The sequence below is a fragment of the Podarcis vaucheri genome (assembly GCF_965113315.1).
Source record: "Podarcis vaucheri genome assembly, chromosome: 5".
In the NCBI taxonomy this organism is placed as follows: domain Eukaryota; kingdom Metazoa; phylum Chordata; class Lepidosauria; order Squamata; family Lacertidae; genus Podarcis; species Podarcis vaucheri.
In genome coordinates, this window is record NC_138763.1 from 44,334,762 (window position 1) to 44,357,809 (window position 23,048).

The 23,048-nt window shown below is 44.7% G+C and overlaps 1 protein-coding gene across 4 annotated transcripts; it reads left to right on the forward strand.

Annotated features, from left to right (window-relative positions):
• The first annotated feature begins 11 nt into the window (after window positions 1-11).
• Window positions 12-22,089, forward strand: ARHGAP19 (Rho GTPase activating protein 19). Of its 4 annotated transcripts, XM_082224766.1 has the most exons (13): window positions 90-161; window positions 6,055-6,258; window positions 6,909-7,009; window positions 9,648-9,904; window positions 13,274-13,354; window positions 13,680-13,889; window positions 14,179-14,405; window positions 14,569-14,655; window positions 15,362-15,427; window positions 15,900-16,091; window positions 16,231-16,329; window positions 16,560-16,670; window positions 19,774-22,089. In XM_082224766.1, exons 3-13 carry the CDS (start codon window positions 6,981-6,983, stop codon window positions 19,828-19,830), a joined length of 1,416 nt encoding a protein of 471 aa, XP_082080892.1. In that variant the 5' UTR covers window positions 90-161; window positions 6,055-6,258; window positions 6,909-6,980; the 3' UTR covers window positions 19,831-22,089. The 4 variants fall into 4 exon arrangements, with proteins under 4 accessions (XP_082080891.1, XP_082080892.1, XP_082080894.1 ...); XM_082224768.1 differs by lacking the exon at window positions 6,909-7,009; XM_082224765.1 differs by lacking the exons at window positions 6,055-6,258; window positions 6,909-7,009 and having other exon boundaries at window positions 12-161.
• The last annotated feature ends 959 nt before the right edge of the window (window positions 22,090-23,048 follow it).

A 23,048-nucleotide genomic window follows, 5' to 3' on the forward strand; every position in this document is an offset into this window, starting at 1 on the left:
CAATGGCTGCGCGGCCACGAGGCGGCGGCGGGTGGGACTATTTTGCAAACGACCAATAGGCTTTTGTAGTTGAAGCGACCAATCGGAAGGCAAGGCGGCAGATATGAGATGGCGGCGGCGGCGGCTCTGAAGGGGAGAGGAGGAGAGAAACGAGCGGGCAGGTAGGTAGGTCGGTTGGTCTGTCCGCCGGGCGGGCCGAGGTAGCGTGGCCAGAAGTCTTTGAGAAGCTGAAGTGGGTCAGGTGAGGGCGGGGTTGAGACAGAAACAAGGCACAGGGTATACGAGGCTTTCGCTGTGGTGCCTCAAGCATTTGTGGGGCCTTGGGACGTGGGGCCTGTGGTCCTGCCTCTAGGGCAAGCTGTTTCATAGAGCGGAGGTGCAGTGCTCTGAAGCCCATCCCGTCTGCTCTTGCTTTTTGCCCAGGGGCTGAGGAGAGCAAGGGGGGCGGATCTCCCTTCTCCCTCTAGACGCGCCTGGGCGAGGAGGAAGTCTGGGGTGGAGCGGAGACGGGAGTGAGTAAGGGGCGACATGACAGGAGAATCTGATAACATTACGCGTGGCCTAATGGATAGAGGAAGGTTTTCTCCCTCTCTCATAACACTAGGACGCGTGGGCTTCCAATATAGCTGAATGTTGGAAGATTTAGGACAGATTAAAGACGAGGTCATAATTGGTCAAATTATGGAACTCGCCTTGCCAGGCGGCAGTGATAGGCCCTAACCTGGACGGCTCGAAAAGAGGATTAGACAAATTCACGGAGGAGAGAGTTGTCAATGACTGCCAGCCAAGATGTGGTTGTGCAATACGTCCACAGTTGGAGGCAGCAATGGTTCCAAATAGCAGTTGCTGGAAACTTCAGGAGGGGAGAGTAGGCTCACAGTGGTTTCCCACTGTGAGAACAGGTTGCTGGACTAGATCCAGCGGGCTTGTCTTATGTTCTTATGAAGGGAAATCCTAGTGATTCGGGACTGGGAAAGGTTTTGGGGTGGTTGTTGGATGGGATGAAGGAGAGATACAGAAGATGTAAAAGCTCCAATCTAGTTGACATGTGGTTCTTCTAGATACACAAGAGACTAGGGCCCTGCAGGACCTGACATCCTTCCGCAGGGCCTGCAAGACAGAGCTGTTCCACCAGGCCTTTTGTCAGGGCGCAGCCTGACCCCCTCCTCTGGCAATCTGCACAAAATTTTGCTTGATGGTTGCCATTAATTTGATTTTAATTTGATTTAATTAATTTTATAATGAATGTTTTAGAATGTTGAACTATTTTGATTGTTGTTAGTCGCCCTGAGCCCAGCTTCGGCTGGGGAGGGCGGGATATAAATAAAATTTATTATTATTATTATTATTGCATTTATATACAGTACCAGTTTTTTCTCCAAGGAGCTCAGGGTGATGTACACGGTTCTTCCCCTTCCTCATTTTATCCTCACAAGAAGCCCATAAGTAGGTTAGTGCTGAGACACAGTGACTGGACCAATGTCTCCCAGAGAGCTTAATGGCCGAGTGAGGAATTGAACCCTTGGTTTCCTAGGTTCTAGTCTGGCACTAGCCACTATGCCACACTGTCTTTCCATGTGCCAGTGTGCCCACCTAAAGTACAAAGTGTGGTTTTCTGCCCTAATTTTGAAGGAATAGTGTTCATACAGAGCTAATGTGGTGTACTGGTCAGTGTAGGACTAGAATCTGGGAGACCAGGCTTCATATCTCTGCTTGACTCACTGGGTGACTGTGGGCCAGTCAACCTCTCTCAGCACTAACCTACTCATAGGCTTGTTGTGAGGATAAAATGGGGAGAGGAAGAAGTATGTATGCCATCTTTAGCTCCTTGCAGAAAATGTGGGGTGTAAATATATCAAGAAATGAATGCAATGTGTTAACGGGTTAATACAACCGTTGCTACTTCAACCATTATTGGAACAATACATTTCAACACTATGCAAGAAACAAGTCAGAATAATTTATTTATTTTTAATACATTTTATTAATTTTCCAGAAGAAGACCTTTTCAAAACAATTGGTTCCCTACTCCCCTAGAATAGAATACTAAGGTGTCAAATTTTCCCATAAATCTATATGCATAATTGGTGGGTGTCAGTCATCAGGGCATTTAGTTGAATATTTTATAATGGGATGCCATATCGCAACAAAATATTGGTTGCATCATTCAGGTCGTGTACTCTCTTAGTTAGTTTCTCAGATAAAGCAAGTGTCCACATATTCTGTTTCCATTGTGTTAAGTGTAGATGATCAAGTTCTTTGCAGTTTTTTATATGGTTTTATTGCTATGAGTAGTTGTGCCACTACTAGAAGAAAGGTGGTAAGTTCCTTGTGTAATAATGACATTTTTCCATCTCCGCCAAGCTAAGCAGTTGGCTCCTTACCTCTCTCACCCTGACCTAGCCACTGTGATCCATGCGACGGTCACCTCCAGACTGGATTATTGTAACTCGCTCTACGTGGGGCTGCCCTTGAGACTGACCCAGAAACTCCAGTGGGTGCAGAATGCTGCAGCGAGACTCCTTACGGGGTCCTCGCTGCGAGATCACATTCACCAGCTATACCAGCTGCACTGGCTCCCGGTGGAGTACAGGATCAGGTTTAAGGTGCTGGTTTTAACCTTTAAAGCCCTATACGGCCTAGGACCCTCATACCTACGGGACCGCCTCTCCTGGTATGTCCCACAGAGAAACTTACGGTCTTCAAATAAAAACATCTTGAAGGTCCCAGGCCACAGAGAGGTTAGGCTGGCTTCAACTAGAGCCAGGGCTTTTTCGGCTGTGGCTCCGATCTGGTGGAACACTCTGTCACAAGAGACTAGGGCCCTGCGGGACTTGACATCTTTCCGCAGGGCCTGCAAGACAGAGCTGTTCCACCAGGCCTTTGGCCAGGGCACAGCCTGACTCCATCCTTCGGCAATCTTCACGGAGCTCCAGCCCAATGGCTGCCATTGGTTTGATTTGAATTAATTTTATAATGAATGATTTTAGAGTGTTGTGTTGTACTGTTGTACTGTTGTACTGTTTTATTGTTGTTAGCCGCCCTGAGCCCGGCTTCGGCTGGGGAGGGCGGGATATAAATAAAATTTATTATTATTATTAATAAAATAAAATTTCTATTCTAGAAACATCCTCCTTGCTTTGTGACCATTTGATTTTTTTTCAGGGCTTCAGCATGTTTATTCTTCGCATCCTGTAGGTTAAATGGCTTCTTTGCTCAAGCTTGATGCAAGTCTGCTGTAGAGTTAATAGTTTATTTTCTGCTGTATTTTTCAGGGAGCACCAGTTCTTTTTTTTAGGAGCTGCAGTTGGAGCAATTATGTTTGATCTTACAATGTAATATTCAAAGTCATCCATTAGCTTTGATACAGACAGCATGACTACGGCTCTGTTTGTAAGAAATGCCAAAATGAATGCTCAGTATTCATTTCTCCACAACAGGCATGTTTTATTAAGCAGTTGGTTCCTCCATAGTTTATTTTCTGACCACCTTTCATTGGTAAAAGGCCTTTCTTTGCAATCACTTTTAATGCCTTTATTCCTTGAAATAGTTTTATGGTGCTGCAAGGCTCTGATATTGACCCTCTGGAAGTTGGCGATTACAGGAGGAAAGTTTTCTTAACACTTATTTTATGGCATAACCTTGAAGGGCTGCAATCCTTCAGATGCATGAAGTGTTATCCCGAATTGCAAGTATATGTACACATGGTTGGTGAGGATTAAAATCAGAGGAAAATGAAATGCAAAAAGTATGAACAGTAATAATTATTAGCTTCTCATTCTCCAAACAGTAGCTGATGATAGCATAAGTATCCTAGCACTGATACAAATATACCATGGTTCAAACCACAGATTACAGTTTGTCAATATTTTATATGTTAAGCAGACACAGTTCTGTGCTTAATCAATTCTTATCAATATTTCCCTGAGGCCAATTGCTCCTTGCAATATCTTTTACAGTTAAATTAACTGTTCTACTTATTAATTCCTGCCAACCTAGCAGTTCGAAAGCACGTCAAAGTGCAAGTAGATAAATAGGTACCACTCCGGCGGGAAGGTAAACGGCGTTTCCGTGCACTGCTCTGGTTCACCAGAAGCGGCTTAGTCATGCTGTCCACATAACCCGGAAGCTGTACACCGGCTCCCTCGGCCAATAAAGCGAGATGAGCGCTGCAACCCCAGAGTCGGTAACGACTGGACCTAATAGTCGGGGTCCCTTTACCCTTTACCTTTACTTATTAATATCTCTCTGTACCTGCCGTGACTGAACAATCAACTTTTACTGTGGCCTTACCTTGAATGCATGTGGGTGTTCTTCACCTTATTTATATTTATTTATATGTATTTTATAGCCTACTCCACCCTGTAATCCCAGGTTGAATTACATACAAGTAACATGCCTTGCCATAAATTGAAGCATATGAAAGCAAGCAACATCAGTAACAACACTGCAGTGGAATTCATATTCTTTACTAATCCTGTACCCCCAAAGACCTATGCAAAGAAGTGTGTCTTGACCCACCGACAATGTAGTTACAATAATACAGCCAGATGCATCTTAGACGAAAAGCATTGCACAAGCTGGGGGCCACATCAAAGAAGGCCCTCCCACCCTCTGTCAGGGCCCAAACCACCTGTAGGATCTACACTGCAGACCTTAACACCCAGGCGAGTCAGTACGTACTAGAGGTGCTCTTCAGATATTTCAGCTCCAAGTATTAGGTACTTAAGCATAGGGTCCTAACCACCAAGTTAAAAGTTCTGGAAGCTGTCAGAGGCTCAGCCTTGTGTATGACTGAAAAAAATATTATATGCTACTATAAGATGCCTAGATGTTGCTTCAATAAAAGTGATCACATAATTCCATTAGTCTGTCTTTCTATTGAGCCCAGCTCCCCTTTGTTTTGCTATGGCACTAGATCAAAGTCCTTGAGGATTTTATTCCATTCACAAAAGTCTTCTCATTCATGTCATTGTCACTCATCCTTCCCCCCCGCCCCAACCCCTTCATGAGCAAAACATTGCCCTTGCTAATTTGGTTTTTCTTCAACCTTGGTCACAAAAACGAAATAATCTTTTCTTCCTTCTCCTGGACACCCACTTTCTAATTGGACGCAAAGAATAGAGAGGGGGTAAAGCAGTAACACTGAAGGTTATTGCACTGGTGATTGTAATACTATGGTGTAATACTATGGTGATAAAAGCAGAGAATCCAAGCTGCAAAGCAAACAAGATTGCTCCCCCTGCCCACACCAGTAGCTGCTCTTTTCTAATATTATGCAAACTGGGGGAGTGGGCTGTACACATCCTCCTCCTGCTTTAACATGGCTGCAGTACAGGGCTTTTTCTATTGTGCAGGACTGGGCTGCGAGAAGGGTTCTGATTGTATGTACTGTCTCGCATTTCCATTTCATTAGCGTTAATAATAGGCAGGCATATTTTTGTGCGGGGGAGTGTTGCTGATAAAGCGACCTTTCAAAATTACAAAGCCCAGTAAAATGTAGCACGGAATAAGGGGGTTTAGAGCTGTTTCCAACTGTGAGGTCTCTAATCATAAAATTGGGTTGGATTTTAGTTGTCCAGGCAAGACAATAAATGGACTGCAAGCCCATTTCTTTGTTACAGTATGCCCCAAATGCATGGGGGATTAAAGAATTAAAACAAGGGGAAAGCTATACTCAAAAGATCCTTCAGGCTGGTTTCAGATGAGAAAAAGGCAGGAAGAGATGGAATGTAACCTATAATTTATGGTATTGTTTTCTTTTGATTGTTAGGTTTTTGAGAGTACCTAAAATAAAATTTAAAAATAAATTGGGTGGGGGAGACAACAAATGATGGAGGCAGGCTGCCCCACGATCTTATGCAATGTAGTTACACACTGGGGAATGAAAATAAAAAAATTCCTTCCAGTAGCACCTTAAAGACCAACTAAGTTAGTTCTTGGTATGAGCTTTCGTGTGCATGCACACTTCTTCAGATACACAATGAAAAACATGAAAAGAGGAGATTTTTAAAAGATTTCTTTTTATTAATTATTTTGTTATTTTACTTGTAGCCAGCCTTTCACCAGCCCTTCTAACCAGGGCAGGTTAGAAAAATATCACAACTAAAAGAGTACAATTGAATTAAAACCTCAAAAAATATAACCACAAAATTCATCAGTAATGCAATTGACAAAACAACAGCCCAGGATAGTAATTGAAGAGGAGGGAGGATATCCACTCAACCAAAGGTCTGCATAAAGAAAAGTAGAAATGTGGTAAGCCTAGATGGAGATGATGCATGAAAGGTTTCTAGTAATTGGGAATGGTGAAGTCAATGGAAGAAGTAAAAAAAATTGTGGTTAAGTGCTAAGGTTGCAAGCTTTTGGAAGTCTCCAGCAGTGAGTGACATCAGATCCACCAGGTAGGGTAGGTAGGGCACAGTCATGAAGGTACTAAGGCAAAGACAAGAATTTTATGCAGGAGATGTGGAAGAAAAGTCAGTAGAGATGAGAGTTTATATATTGTGTGAATACGTGAGCGCGCACACACACACCATGCATATACACATAATATACCGGACATGATTGAGGGGAATGTACCAGCATGAGTCCAAGAGCTATTTTCAACTACGATGTCTAAACTATTGTAAGGGTTTGCTTAAAATTGAAGAAATCTTAAAAGTAATTGTTTAAAATCATGGGCAGAGTCTGTCAATGAATATGACAAGGACACTTCTCTCCATTCAGTGTTCAAGTCTGATTCAGGTGACATGCCTAGCGTTCCATCTGTCACTTTCTGTGGGGTAGGAAAAGTAGAGAAGTTAGCCTGAGTTCTGCTTTGGCTCCATATCAAGGTTGATGCATTTGTGCCAAGAGGGCTAATAAATGAGTCTTTGTGTTGTTTAGTGTGCATGGAATTTGCATAGGCTGTGCTGGAGCAGGCAGATCTGTTTCTGAGAACAAGGAGCAAGTTCTTCTCGCTGTGTCTCTGCTTCCCAATGCCTCATCAGAAGCTTTCTGCACTTGTGTAAGCAATCTGACTTTCTGTGTTTATTAAGTAATAGGGGCTATCAGATTTCCTAGAAGTTTAGATTTGAAACCGCACAAATAGGTATTGCATGAATGACAGTCAAATTTAGTTCAGTGGATTTTCTTTAATATCTAGATCATGACTGAGACACTGGAGAGGGAAGGGTGAATAACTGGCATAGCTATTCTGTGGAACAATCAGTTTTCTTGGGTGAAGACACTAACTACTGCATTAAGCAAGTAGAGAGAAGTTGGATCTAATTAGATTACAATGTATTTTGGACAAAACGTACTTAGTGGTGGAGCTGGCCTGGGCTGACATGTATAAGACAGCAGAATGTGCTGCAAGTGGGAGGTCAATCGACAATCATTCCCAGCTGCTTGAGCTGAACTGCTCCATCTTGTCCTCGGCTTGTTAAGCACGTCAAACTGCAGGGAAGTCTACCGAGCAGCACTGGAATCAGACTGCACTTGGCAGCCAACTCACCAAGTGGTTAGAGAAAGCAGTACTTCTCCATGCTTTGCTGCTTTTGGAGTGATTTTGCCAACTTAATTGCTCCAATTATTCAGAACCTACTGTCCAGTTACAACTCACCCCTAGGCTGGCACTGCAGCAGGGTATTACCTACAGGGGGTGGCTTTCAGGTAATCTTCATAAAAATATCCCACTGCATCACGGCATTCAAGTGCATAAGAGATAATTTGGTTAAATTCATGTGACAGCCTTTCTTCCTGTGTGTCTTTAAATGTTTGACTTGCAACATCCTGGCATCTTCATCCTGGAGAAGAGTGACTAGTGGGGTGCCACAGGGTTCTGTCTTGGGCCCGGTCTTATTCAACATCTTTATCAACGACTTGGATGATGGACTCAAGGGCATCCTGATCAAATTTGCAGATGACACCAAACTGGGAGGGGTGGCTAACACCCCAGAGGACAGGATCACACTTCAAAACGACCTTGACAGATTAGAGAACTGGGCCAAAACAAACAAGATGAATTTTAACAGGGAGAAATGTAAAGTATTGCACTTGGGCAAAAAAAATGAGAGGCACAAATACAAGATGGGTGACACCTGGCTTGAGAGCAGTACATGTGAAAAGGATCTAGGAGTCTTGGTTGACCACAAACTTGACATGAGCCAACAGTGTGACGCGGCAGCTAAAAAAGCCAATTCAATTCTGGGCTGCATCAATAGGAGTATAGCATCTAGATCAAGGGAAGTAATAGTGCCACTGTATTCTGCTCTGGTCAGACCACACCTGGAGTACTGTGTCCAGTTCTGGGCACCACAATTCAAGAAGGACACTGACAAACTGGAACGTGTCCAGAGGAGGGCAACCAAAATGGTCAAAGGCCTGGAAACGATGCCTTATGAGGAACGGCTAAGGGAGCTGGGCATGTTTAGCCTGGAGAAGAGGAGGTTAAGGGGTGATATGATAGCCATGTTCAAATATATAAAAGGATGTCACATAGAGGAGGGAGAAAGGTTGTTTTCTGCTGCTCCAGAGAAGCGGACACGGAGCAATGGATCCAAACTACAAGAAAGAAGATTCCACCTAAACATTCGGAGGAACTTCCTGACAGTAAGAGCTGTTCGACAGTGGAATTTGCTGCCAAGGAGTGTGGTGGAGTCTCCTACTTTGGAGGTCTTTAAGCAGAGGCTTGACAACCATATGTCAGGAGTGCTCTGATGGTGTTTCCTGCTTGGCAGGGGGTTGGACTCGATGGCCCTTGTGGTCTCTTCCAACTCTATGATTCTATGATTCTATGATTCTAAATTTTTCATAATACTTCACCTCTAAGAAAACAGATAATTATATTTGTGAGTCCAATTGAACCCCCTCATAAAACAGGAATTTGCTCTCTTTGCATAGAGATAAACCTGGCACAGAATGTCACGTCTCAGAAGATGATGCAATTTCTACCTCAAATCTGTTCTAGATTATTTTCATACAGGCTTAGTAATTCGCAATGTAAGTTAAATTGTTGGTCTTTTTGTTAAGTATTTTGATTAGGATCTTAATACCAAACTTTGGCCAGTTATAAGGTCTTGCCATATGTAGGGTCAGATGTGTAATATGACAGGTGAGTGCATCCCTCAAACAGAGACCATGCTGAAGGAATATGCAGGTTGTACTTGGTTGGTTGCTAAATGATGTGCTATCTGGTCAGCCCCACCTGACTTGATTTATACATGCTGTGCTGGTATCTACAGCAAGGATAAGAAGCCTCAGGCCCCGGGGACCAAATGTGGCCCTCCAAGTCTCTCTATTCAGCTCTCAGGACGGCCAAAGCCCGTCACCAGCCCTGCATCCTCAAGTGCTTTTATCTAGGTTGAATCTATTCTTAATTATTGTAACATCACTTTATTGCCTTGCTGCAGAGCTTTGTGTGTGTGTTTTAGAAACCTTTATGTGGTGGTTGTACCTTACTGTATAAAAAGTCACACACCTGCCTCTGGCTCTACCCTCCACTGGTATGTGGCTCCCAGGAAGACGGTCCATGAGGGAATGCTGTCCTCGGGCTGAAATAGTTTCCCTACCCCAGATCTGCAGGTGGCTCCTGCGTAGCTGAGTATTTTAGTTTGTGTTCAGGAATGTCTCCCAAAGTAATGTATCTTTGTTTCTCTCCCTAGTGATGCCATTTGCAGTTTAGTTATCTGCAATGACTCCTCCCTTCAACGGCATCAGATCATCTTCAATCCAGACTTCTTTGTGGAGAAGCTGCGACATGAGAAACCTGAGGCATTCACAGAGCTTGTGGTCAGTAACATCACCCGGCTGATTGACCTGCCTGGAGCAGAGCTAGCCCAGCTGATGGGACAGGAGGACCCCCAGTTGCCTGGCACATCCTCAGGGTTTTTCCGTTCCCTGATGTCTCTGAAACGCAAAGGTGAGCCTGATGTGTTGGCTAAGATTTTTCCCTTAGTTTTTTATGTTAAGTCCTGGTATCCTGGGTACAGCCTCTGCTAAGTGTCCCACATATGTGGCAACAACTCCAAGGAAGTATGTGAAAACTTTTCTGGTCCAAGTACAGTGCAGACCAGCCCCTTATTAAAAGAAAATAAGAAGGGCAGTACAGGCAATTCTCATTTTACATGGGGGTTCAGTTCTGGACTCCTGCGCGTGTTGGCGTAGCGTGCATAAGCCCATTCTACTCCCACTCTGTTCCACCCCCATTCGTCCCTTTTTCAGGAAATCTTTATGATGCTTCAGGGCTACTTCTGGGTTTGGCGCTGTGTGCGTGATCATGCATCATTCGGACACTGCTAAATCAGTCATTGCCTGTAAGACAATGACAATGTTTATTTAAATACTTGATTTACACAAGGGGTGGGAAACCTGTGGCCCTAAGATGCTGCTGGACTCAAAGTCGCATCAGTCCCAGCCAGCATGGCCAGTGATGATCAGGGATGATGGGAATTGTAGTCATCAATATTTGGAAGGCCACAGGTTCTCCACCCATGGTTTTCTTTATCATCCCTTTCAATTCCATTCTTATGGAGGACAAAGCTCTTGTTTCGGCAGCCATAATGGTGCCACCCATGCTAGAAGGTAGTATATGCATCTTTATTTTTTTTAAAGCAGGTTAAAAAAAAAGTCCCGAAACAGAAAGGGAAAAACTGCATGGGTGTGTGCTCCTATGGAGGGTGGGAAGAGGAGGTGGAAAGCAGCAGACAGTGAGGAGGGTGTGCTGTGCAAAGATGCCTGCCCACAACATGAGATCCACTTTTACAGCTGCAATAGTAACGGACTGTGCCTCTTGTTTCATCTGGAATAGGAGAGCTCGGGAGAGACCTTAGCTTGGTGACAGAGCATGCACTTTGCATTTGGAAGGTTCCACATATAATCCCTGGCATCTACAGTTAAAACTAATGTGAAAAATGTTTGCCTGAGATCCTAGACAGCTGCTGCCAGCCAGACAAATAGTCTTCTCTGATCTAGATGAGCAAATAGTCTGAGCAGTGTAGTCTATGCACTATCTTACCTAGAAAAGCAATCACTAGTTCAGCTGCCAACTGGTGTACCCTTTTCCTCCCATTGTGCTGCCTACACTTTTGGGTGTGCCAGGTTTGGATGAATGTTGTGCTCCCACCCATACTTGTAAAACATTTATGTTTAATTCTTTGGTCAGCTGGTCATTCTGTGCTACTAGCAGGCAAGAGGATTCCTATAGCTAAACTCTCCGGCTTCAGCTGGCTCTTAGTCTCGGTTCCCTTTGAAGATACCCTTATTTGTATCTCCTCTTCAAAGTCTTAACTGGACCTATGTAGCTGCTAAGAGCAATGTTCCCATGGTGTTGCTTAGAGATGCTGAACAAGGAAACAGTCACTTAAGTTGGGAGAAAGAGCTTCTATTGATCTGGTAGACAACGAGGCTTGGACTCTCAACCTGCATTTCTACTTGTTTCTTTTCTGGCAAATTTATTTTGCTGGAAGACGATCAGAGTGGATGGGGCAACCCAATCAGATGGGTGGCATATTATTATTATTGTTAATTACTATTCATCTTCATCATCATCTGGGGACATATTCCTTCCAAACTGAATTAAAATATGCAGCCCTTATTTCCACTGCAATATATCTTACAAAGGTTTCCATCTTGCCCTGGCAACAAGGTTATTAACGTCACATTTAAAGGATGAAATGTGAGATTGCTTGAACAATCCTTTACCTGCCTAAATATGACTACAAATATCAGCTCAAATATCTAAGATGTAGTTTTTCTACAGATGTTCTATGCCCTAGGAATATTGGGGTGGGAGGGAGTAGGCTTAATGAAAGAACGAAGAACTTTTGGGTTGGGGGGATGGAAACATGCAGGGTGATGTATAATTCTGAAGAGAAGAGGGATGAATTTGGAGGAGATTACTGGAAGGTGAATGATAAAGATTTGGGTGGAAGAAGGATTTTAGATATGAGCAATAATTTTGCATGGTGTGTAACTGGATGTGCACACATGTCATGTGGCCCTTGAAGGGGTGTCCAGCCCTCAATGCCAAATAAAGTTAGCCACCCTGTTCTGGGGTATTTCCCTGTAGTGGGGAGGGGATCCTTGGATAGCTTGTCTCTCCCACTTGCTCCACTGGGCAGAATTATTCAAATGAGATAGCTCTTACCTTCCAGTGGGAGGGTGACCCCTCCAGTTCCTTCCTGTCTAGCTCCTTGCGCAGGAAGAATGTCATGGGACTGGCAAATTGATTCCCTTTGTGGCCATGTATCAAAATTTATTTTTACTTTAATGTCAATCACATATTGGAAGTTACCATGTTTTTCTATTCCCCTTTAAAGCTGCTAAATGTATATGGCAGTGTTCTGCTAATGCTTCCTCCCACCCCTCCTCCGCCATGTACTCCCCACACTCTCCCCAGAACTGCTCCAGAGAAGTGAGGGAACACATTGAACAGAATTTGGGGCATGTGAGGAGAGAAGAAAAACATCAGCCTACAGGTATCTAAATGGAGTTCCATGTGCTGAGGCTGTGTACCTATGAATTCCAGATGATGGAGAAAAATGGGGAAGACCATCCTTGCTATGAAATGTTCAATTAGGCCTGCTGGAAACAGAATGCTTGTCAAGATGGACTTTGGGTTTGCTCCAGGAAGTTAGTTTTTATATATTGCCTATCCTTCTGTGGAATCTGTTCCTTTGGGTCATTTTGAAACAGATCCAAGTTTAGAAAACCCAAGTATCTGTTTTACAGCATACTTTCCTTTCCAGCAAGAGTTTTTTGTTTGCTTTTTTTAAAACCTGAGGAGATGAGGAGTTGCATTTGCAAGAGAAAGGGTCACAGTGAACACACAGTGAACCGGGGCTTTTTAATTCTGCCTTTTCATTATACAGTGGTGCCTCGCAAGACGAAAATAATCTGTTCCGCGAGTCTCTTCGTCTAGCGTTTTTTTTTTGTTTTGCGAAGCAACCCTATTAGCGGATTAGCGCTATTAGCGGTTTAGCGGATTAGCGGCTATTAAAGGCTTAGCGGCTAAAAGGCTATTAGCGGCTTAGCGGCTTAGAAAAAGGGGGGAAAGCGAAAAAAATCGGAACACTCGCAAGACGTTTTCGTCTTGCGAAGCAAGCCCATAGGGAAATTCGTCTTGCGAAGCAGCTCAAAAACGGAAAACCCTTTCGTCTAGCGGGTTTTCCGTCTTGCGAGGCATTCGTCTTGCGGGGCACCACTGTAGTATGGAAATGCTTGCGCATTTCTGGGTCTCACAGCAGTTGATAATGTTGGCTACTCATTATCTCCTCCTTTTCATCTCTAGAGAAAGGGGTGGTTTTTGGAGCTCCACTGACTGAAGAAGGTATTGCTCAAATATCTCAACTGATAGAATATCTGCATAAGAGTAAGTGGTTTGTGGTTTCCTTTCTATCTTTGTTTAGTCAAGGATAGTGGACTGGTCTGGGGGCACAGATTTAACTCACTGCTGAGCTGAGGAAGTCCTAGGAGCTATGTGATTCTAGACACTAACCTTTTCCTGCCGCCCCCCCCCCCATATCAAATGTTTAGTGATTTTTTTTGTACTAGACCTCTGTAGGATGTTCAGATAATGTGGCAGGAAGAAAAGGAAAGTATAAAAGGTTAAGAAGCTTTGTCAATATATTAGAAGAGGACAACATTTTATCTAACATATTCTTAATACCCCTTTTGTCTTTCTTCTCATGGTGCAGATCTGCGGGTGGAAGGCTTGTTCCGAGTGCCAGGAAACAGTACCAGGCAGCAGAACCTGAAAGAAGCCTTAAACAGTGGGACAGAAATTGACTTGGATTCAGGGGAGTTTCACTCCAATGATGTGGCCACTTTGCTGAAGATGTTCTTGGGAGAATTACCAGAGCCTTTGTTGACCCATAAACATTTCCATGCACACCTCAAAATTTCAGGTGAGTCAGCCTTGGAGGGAAGTGGGAACCAGCCCACAGGATGTTAGCATCAATAATTTGGGGTTTGCCTTGTTCAGTGATAAAGCTGTTGGGTTAGGATCAGAGAAAGGCCTGCTTTCTCTGCCCATGCCAAAGCATGAAACCTTTGGGATTTCTGATTTATGCTGAGGAAAAGAAGAGTGCAAAGGAGTGTGATGGCAAGTTGGGAAGGGGCAGTTGATAAAATAGTGTATAGTTTCCTGAAATGTGTGTGCAACTGAAGTTTCTTGAGATGTTTTCCTGTTAATAGATCTGATGCAGTTTGATGACAAGGGCAACAAGACCAACATACCCGATAAGCAGCGTCAGATTGAAGCACTGCAGCTCCTCTTCTTGATCCTGCCAGCCCCCAATCGCAACCTGCTCAAATTGCTGTTGGATCTGCTTTATCAGACAGCCAAAAAGCAGGACAGAAACAAGATGTCAGCTCATAACTTGGCTCTTATGTTTTCACCTCACATTTTGTGGCCTCGAAATGTAAGTGGTGGTAGATTTTTAGGCAGCAGTACAAAAAACCAGGCTGGGAAGGAGTTATTCTGAAAATAAACCTACCTCTACCAGGGAGCCTACCTCTACCAGGGAGTGTATCTTACCTACATTCTCCTAACGATTCTGCTTTGGTGTTTCCCACTATTGCCAGGTGACTGCCAGTGACCTACAGGAAAACATTCCCAAGCTAAATAACGGGATGGCTTTTATGATCAAGCACTCGCAGAAGCTCTTCAAGGTAGGTGCTTCAAAAGGAAGGGACAATCTCTATCTCTCGTTCAGTATCTGCTTAGCAAATGTCTCAGGCTGTCCCCTCCTGGGGGAAAATATGTTATGTGCACAGTCCTGACACTGTCAAGCCTGACATCTTTTTATCTATTACTTCCTTGGAGGTGCTGTGTACTGTGCCTGCTCCCTTTGCTGGGTAGATCACAAGTGGCACTGATATGTGAAAACAAGGCCTCCTATTCTAAATGGCAAGATATCCTGCACATGTGAGTGTCCTTGTAGTTACCGTGCCAAACTCTGCCTTAACCAGACAGTGCCCCTTTCCTGATCAGTTACTATCATGGCCTCTGAGGCTGCTCTTTGGGTCCTCATCTGTCCCTCTTTGCCATTTAGCTTAATAAATATCCCTATTAATGGCTAAAATCTCTAGAAAACTAGGCAGGTTCACATTTAATTGTCAAAAAGTGAGACTCCTAAAGCATCTGGTAGCATACAACATATCTGAGATGATAAAGGACTGAATGTTTGCCCTGGGTGACCCTCCTACCTATAAAGGAAGCACGCTTCAGAAGATTTTGCATAGATTACATTTAAAGTTGAAGTTGCTGGTCTGGTGGGGTGAGTGCCTGGAGCAACTGCTATAGGATGGAACCTCAGAGTTAGGGAGACTTCAGCTTAATTGTGTCTGACTCCTTCTGTTTCATTATCCTTCCAAGGCTCCCTCATATATCCGGGAATGTGCAAGGCTGCATTACTTGGACTCCAGAACACATGCCTCAAAGGTAAGAGCAGTCCATGACATTGGTTATGAAAGGGAGCACCCAAGATAGGCACCAGCAGGTCAGCAAACTGATGACTAAAACAGAGAGAGAATTTCCAATAAGGGATTCTTCGAGGGAAATCTATTCCTTAGGAAGGCAGAAAAGATGTAATTAGACCTCAGTTTTGCCACTTGGACTGCTACATATCCCCTCTAATAAAATGTGTTCTAGTTAAGCTAAAATTCTAGAGAACGGAACAAATTCTCATTTAACTGCCCAAAACAGGACAACATTTAGTATCGCACATGCATATTTTGGGGAGAGAGGAAAAGATCGGGCCCTCAGCTGTTCACCCAGGTCTGACTTTGCTACTGGATATGAAGCTCAGACTACCTTTGTTAGTGTGATGAAAGGCAAGATAGCTATCATTGGGAGTGGGTTGTTATTGGACAAAGCAGCCTGAAGTGCAGAGTGTTCTTTTGAATTTTTGCAGGATGACTTGGACTTGCCTGTGCCCCGGAATTTCAAAGACTTCCAGCTTCTGAAATTCAAGAAGCGAGGACTGGTGGATCCCTCTGCCCACCAAGAAGACACACAGCAACATACAGAAGAAGCACTGAAAGAGCTCTTCCACCATGTTCATAATATGCCAGACTCTGCCAAGAAAAAGAAGCTCATTCAACAGGTAGAAGGGAGACTTGGGTAACTGACTGGAGCAAAGAGGCATAAATGGGGCTTGGTGCTTGGAATGGGAACCAGGATCAATCTTTGGGATAGATGGGCAATGCTGCAGAGTTAATCATGCTATAAAGTGTGTGTTCTAGTTTCAGAAGCACCCTGAAGCTCTCACTCCTCAGGCAGGTGTACCCACACCCCGGACCCAGAAGCGGGCTCGCACTCGTTCCTTCAGTGGCTTAATCAAGGTATGGCTCTTTCTACCATTAACAATAACTTCGGCTGCAGTGGTGCTGCTCAAGTTACTTCTCGCTGGTGTACATATCGGGCATATTGTCTGCTGTCCAGATGCATAAGCTTTCTGATGGTATGGGGTGTACATATTCAGGCTTCTATTAAATAAGCCCTATTCTGTTCTGTTGCCTTTTTCTTTCCGTTCCCCAGTCACAATCCCAGTGTTTTCCTTTTCTTCATACAGCGTAAGGTGCTGGGGAGTCAAGGGTCTTTGGATAAAAAAGGGAAGGATGCAGTTTTGGAATCAGCGGGCATGAAAGAGCAGAAGCACGGCAGCAAGGAGAATGTTAGCATGGTAAGGCCAGCTGGAAGAACAATCACTGTGCACTCATAATGGGGTTGGTTCATGAAGGGGGTTGCTGCTAGCTATTGCCTGCAGTTCATATCTGTCTGCACTGATGTGGCGCCCTAAATTATCATGAGCACAACAGGAAGTCTGGGAATAAGCCTAAAGCTCTAGATGCATCACTCACATGAATAACGGAGCAGCCCTAAGCTGTGTTGGTGCTGAGGCCTGGAATATGCCACTGCTATGCGAGTGGAATGGCTACTAAATGCAGTACCTGCTCAGCCCTGGACATGAGTGGGGAATGGAGGGAAGACACACCAGCCAACCTCTTTGGAAACACTGCTATTGTCCACCAGTTTCAGAATGTGGTAGAAATGATACCTCCCACGCTGCCCAGAAACAAAGGGAGCCAAACCACACTGGCTGGCTTGTGAGTGGAGCCATGCTAGCTACCACTATGCTTCCTCAATACACAGCATCCCAACATGTGAGCCTCAGTAGCACAGCTCCCAAGAGGCCCCAGGCAGCCTTGTAGGAAGGGATCCAGCACCTCAAATACCCCACCCCACATAGTTGCACACCAGCCTCAGATCCCTGGCAGCCCATAAAACCAATCCCCAACCACCCTGTGCCTGATGGCCTCTGCCTTCTGGGTAGCACCCCATCCCTCACTGACTGCCTCATATCCCCTGGCAGCAACACTCAGCCCCCTGGTGCATTCTCAGTGACCCATCTGTGGAGCCAGAGGAAACAGGAAGTGGGGGAGCCCAAGTCACATCCAACCTCCCGACCCACCCTCCTTCCAAGAGTTGCATCCTAAAGCCACTTGAACCTGATTCAACACTTATGGAACATTGATGTTTTTTTATTGAATGGCACCTGATAGAGTAGATCTGAAAAGATAAAGAGGCATGTACATGGTTACTGACCAATCATCCCAGCAGAGGTTTTGTGCTGAGTGGCCAACCCTACAGAGGAGCAACTGGAAGGGAAATTTTCTGTGCCATGTTTGGTATAAAGATGTACTGTTGATGTTGACATGGATGTGTATTGAAGGGGTACGGGATCCAGCATAAGTGCTGCTTGTCTCTGTTGCCCATAGCTGTGACGCTTTCCAGATACGTATGTCACTGGCTGAGCGTTCTGCCAGCCTATCTGTTGTGGCAGTGACACATGTGGCATTCTTCCAGTGCCGCAGGGTTTCCACTGAATCTTGTAACCCCTGATCCAGTGTAGGAGTAAGCCCTAAGCCCATCTGCCCTGCTGCTCTTAGGTAGTTGAACTCTTTCTTTCCCAGTGTAACAAAAGGCTGTTTCTTTCCTTTCCAAATCTGGGGAATTGAACTTGATGCCTCTGCTCCTATTGGCTGATGGCCATTTTTGCATTTGGATGCTCCTTCCTTCTGAATTAAGGCTCCATATTTTTTTCTGGAGCAGCTTAATTTCCAGAAGTTTGGCAGACAAGTGTGTGACACGGCAGGCTAGTAAATCTATGCAGCATGAGTAAGATCATGTTAGAAGTTGACTTGAATTTAGGCAGGCCAGTTGCTGGCAACTGAACCATCCTATCTTAGAGAGTGACAGCAAGGTTCAGAGGTTAGAGTTTTCTCATCTTCCCTAGTTACAGAAACCTGCTTCCTCTCTAGCCATCAATGTGATTTGAGCAAGTCTTAGGTCCCCTGAGGACAGGAAAGGGGAGTTCAATTCTGTATGTATACATTACCATGTATAAGCAGCAGCAGCTTGCAATCTCATGTTCTCCTTTTTGGTATGAAGCCTATGGACTTACAGAACTGCCTTTTGGAATAATAGAGTCATAGAATTGTAGAGTGGGAAGCAGTGGCGTAGCGTGGGTTGTCAGCACCCGGGGCAAGGCAAGTAATTTGCGCCCCCTAACCCGTGGATTTGCGCCCCCTAACCCTAACCCCCAGATTGGTACCAAATAGTATGGGAAACAGCCCTACTAGAAAAATTAACTAATAAACTGAAACTGACACGGGGACAAACAGAAGAAGATGCCTTCACCCCGGTATGGCTCCCCTTTATCACACACACAGCCCAACAGGACAATGACAATAATCCACCAACAGCATACAAATCAATATGGCTAACCTGATCCAAAACACCCACCCACCTCACTCACACACAAAAACAAAGATCACCACAGCCAATCACAAGCAAACAATCACACCCTAGGCCAACCCCAACCTCTCTCACCACCAAAGGAACACAAGTGAACAACAAAAGCACGCTGACACCAAACTCTACATACATTAAACATAATAGAAACACCGCCACCCAATCCCACCCTTATCCATCTTCCCTCTCTCCACCCCCCTTTCTTTTTTCTCTCCTTTTTTATTTTTATTTTTATTTTTATTTTCTTCTCCCCTTAATGCCTCAACAAATTAAACGGATTTGTAAAAATGTTACATGGGGAAAAAATATATATGAGGCACTACACTTCTGTAAAACAAGAAAATCCTTAATAAAATATTAAAAAAAAAAACAACCCTAACCCCCAGATGTTGCGCCCGGTGCGGCCGGCCCCCCCTGCACCCCCCACGCTACGCCACTGGTGGGAAGGAATCCCAAGGGTCATCTGGTCCAGCTCCATGCAATGCAGGCATCCGGCATCCTGCCCGCAGCCACCCCTGGGTGGGCCTGAACCATCAACCTCTGGTTAACATCCAGACACATTGACCCATTGCACCACAGAGGCTGCAAAGATTCTTTTGAAGTGTGTGATGTGTGTCTGTAGCTTGATGCCTAAACTCATTGCCAAGAATTGACCAAGAAGCTGCTGTCAGGGTGGTTAACTTTTATCTGACAGATAAAACTAGTGAATAGATTTAAAGTGTTAATGTTAGTCCTCAAACTGCCTTGAGTAGGCTATTTTTGTTGGCAGCGTCCGTGAATGAAAGGAAGATGTGCAGAGAAGCAACCAAGCTAGAAGAGTGGGTTAAAATGGTCCTTAGCCTTAAATCTGCTCTTCTCAACAGGAAGTAGAGGTGAAATGTGGTGAAATGTTTCCGTAGCTTCCTATCCTTTCCTAATGCTTGCAAGCACAGCTCAGTACAAATGTACTAATTATTCTCCTTCTGGTACAGGACTCCCGTAAATATACTCGATTCCATGGTTCCTCAACAAAGGAGTCTTCCATTTGAAGATCCACTCAATGGTCGGTCTCTCTCTTTATATCAATATATATCTACACACAGCAAAGACTTGCAGCTCTGTGGATAACGCCTGCTACTCCCAAGCTGTGAGTCAGGACTCGCTTATCCCTCTAACCTCACTTATTGGAGCCTGGCCTACAACTGTGTGTCTGCCAGAATAACAGACTCTTCCACTGAACATGAGGAAACCACTATTCAACCACTTGTCTAGCCTGAGAATGGACTGGACAGTATCTGCAGTATAGCCTCTCTTTGGAGAGGTTGCTTTGTATGCCTTGTTCTCTCAGCTGTCCATCTTTCTAACAGTTCTTTGGGACTTGGCTTACACTGTCCTGTTTTGTGGCTGGTGTTTGTTTGTTTGTTTTTTTGATTTTGGCTTTTAGTGTGTACGCACACTGTTTCTTTTACCCCTGCAATTCCCATTAGCATCCACAGTAGAGTCAAGCTTTCAGATCCCCTTGGCAGCTAGGCTCATCTCGGCCTCTCTTTGTATGGAAGTCTCTCTGTTGTGGTTACTGATGGGATTTGAGAAGTAGCTGTGCTCTTAGCTGCCTCTCCCAGATTGCAGGGATCTCCCTCAGGCCTGTGGCTCATCTGTCACAAATCCCAGCGTCGGATGTATCCGAACTTAGACATCTTAAACCAGGGGTGCGGGGAGCCTGTGGCACTCCAGATGTTGTTGGAGTCTCCAGTTAGCCCAGCCACCATGCCCTATTCTTGGGGATGATTGGGAGTTGTAGTCCAGCAATATCCCTCATTTAAGAGCAGCGGTAGCAGGAAATAATTCTGAAAACTGCCCCTTTAAAAAAATAGAGCCCAAGGGCTCCTTGGCTGAATTCCAGCATGTCTGGTGAATCACCTGCAATGTGATTACATCTTTCTCCCCTCAAAAGGCCGCCAGTTCTGTTGCCACAGACACTTGCCTTCCGCCTGCTACGATTATTCTTCCATCAGCGCTGATTGCCAAGACAGCGTTTTGGCTGAGGCTCTGCCTGATGGAGTCTGTTTCACTGCCCCCTACCTGTCACATTCCCATTGTCTGTGGCCCAGGCTCTGATGTACGTTGCTCAGGCAGGACAGGGGGCTGACAGTTTAATGACTAACAATCTGCTGAAAATGCACTGAAAGAGAGGAACTTGCAAATACAGAAGGCTAACTGACTTGCTCCCTGGAAAGGAGGAGAGGCTGTCAAGATGAATAAAAGAAATGTTCCTGTTTCCTTCCATCAACGAGAAGAGGGCAGGTGGGAGGGTGGTGCAATGCTATAGCAATACTGCTATTTACAGCTCTGTATTTACTAAGCTTTCCCCTGTACCTAAAGGAACAAGTGTCTGTCTGGGTCACGGGTGGTGAACCTGTGGCCCTCCAAGTTGTGTTGGACAAAACACCTATTAAAACTCCCACCTATTACCTGTACACTGTCACCAGCCCCAGCTAATGTGGCCGAGTTGAACAACATCTGGAGGGCCACTTACTATTCCTGATAACTGGCTTCTGCCTTAATCTCAGAGAGATTTGGCTCAAAGGCTTTTGCAAAGGCACTGTATATTTGAATTTCCTAAATATGCGAGGATTGAGCTTCCTTTTATTATTCTAAAAAGAATGTCGTAAATCTGTGTCAGGGACCCTGTCAAATGGTCTTCTGATGTGTAGAGATGTATACACCCCTGTTAAAGCAGGTATGGGGAACCTGTGACCTTCCAGGTGTTCAACTCGACCTCTTGTCACCCACAACAAGTAGCCATATGGTCTGGAGCTGATAAAGAGTTTGGGGTCCGACCACACCTGGAGACTAACAGGTTAGCTGCTTCTATGTTCCTCATCTCCCCAACCCCCAAGCTGGTATGTAGCTTCAGCCAAAGAAGTAGAAAGCTGCTAACACTTGGGAGGTCATAGGCAAGACTGAAAAATGCCCCAAAAAATGTCAGGGGAAGCAATCATAGTGGGCAAAACCAGTTTCGACTACTCTAGATCTTAAGATTGGGTCATTCAAATCTTAGCGGTATTGTAAGTGAAAGCAGGACTGCCCCCATTGTTGCGTCAGTGTTGCTTGTGGAGGTTTTCTGACTGCCCCCATTGTTTTTCATGTTTTACTGTTCTCTTAACTTATCCTTATGTGGACAACCTTTACTTATTTATGCAATGTAGTAATGTAAGTAAAATAATATGTTGTTTCTTGTGGTGTATTGCCCTCTGTTAATGTGAAAATCCTACATTAAATACTGGTGGTTATTGGTGCCTTCTTAACAGACTCTTGGCTAATTTTATTTTTTATGCAGAATGGAGATCGGATTTAAGAGACGGAGAGTCTGTGACCATAAATATAATGACTTTAAAAGTGTGTGCTTCTGGAGCTGGGCTTGACCAGGGGACTCCTGTGCCCGTTCCCTTCCAACTATCAACAACCCACTTCTTTTCCTCTTGCTCTTTCCCATGATTCTATATTCTTCCCATTACTGGCCCAGGATTCCACAAAGTGGGCATCACACTAGTCCTCATAGACATTGTAAAATGGAAGGGCAAGCTTATGGTCCTCCATTCTGTTATTGGAGGACAACTCTCATCTGCGCTAGCCAGCACAGCCAATGGTCAGGGATGATGGGCATGGTGGTCCACTAACAGCTAGAGGGTCACTGGTTCCCCATCTCTGCTGTAGAAGGGCTTCTGAAAAAACATTTGGGAAAAGATGGAGCTGGTATTAGATGATCACTATGGAAAGAAGGTTCTTTCCATGGACTGAGTTAATGGAGTAGAGAACCAAGACAACAATGCAGTCAGAATCCACCCCACTTCTCCACAAGGCTTAATTAGAGAGGAAGGCATAGTTAGGTTTCCTGCTGGCATTGACCCCTGTTGAAAACCCCTGGGGAGCCACTGCCAGTCAGCCTAGACAATGCTGGACTAGCTGCACCATTTCTCTGGCTCAAGGCAGCTCTACATCCAAGTTATTTCAGAACAAAGTGATGGGGAAGAGGCTATACCTTGCAATCATCCAACGAGCTACCAATAACTACCTTCTGCCAACCCATGTAGGCAATGCTACTTCTGAAGCATTAGCATTGCTAAAACCCAGAGAAGTTATTTGTTGCCATGTGCTGACAGTCAAAACTGAGGGAATCAGAGAGATCCTGAACTCAAAACTACTTCCCTGGAGACTGACCTTGGGAAAGCTCCCAAAGCTATTTTTCCTGGAAAATGAAATTTCG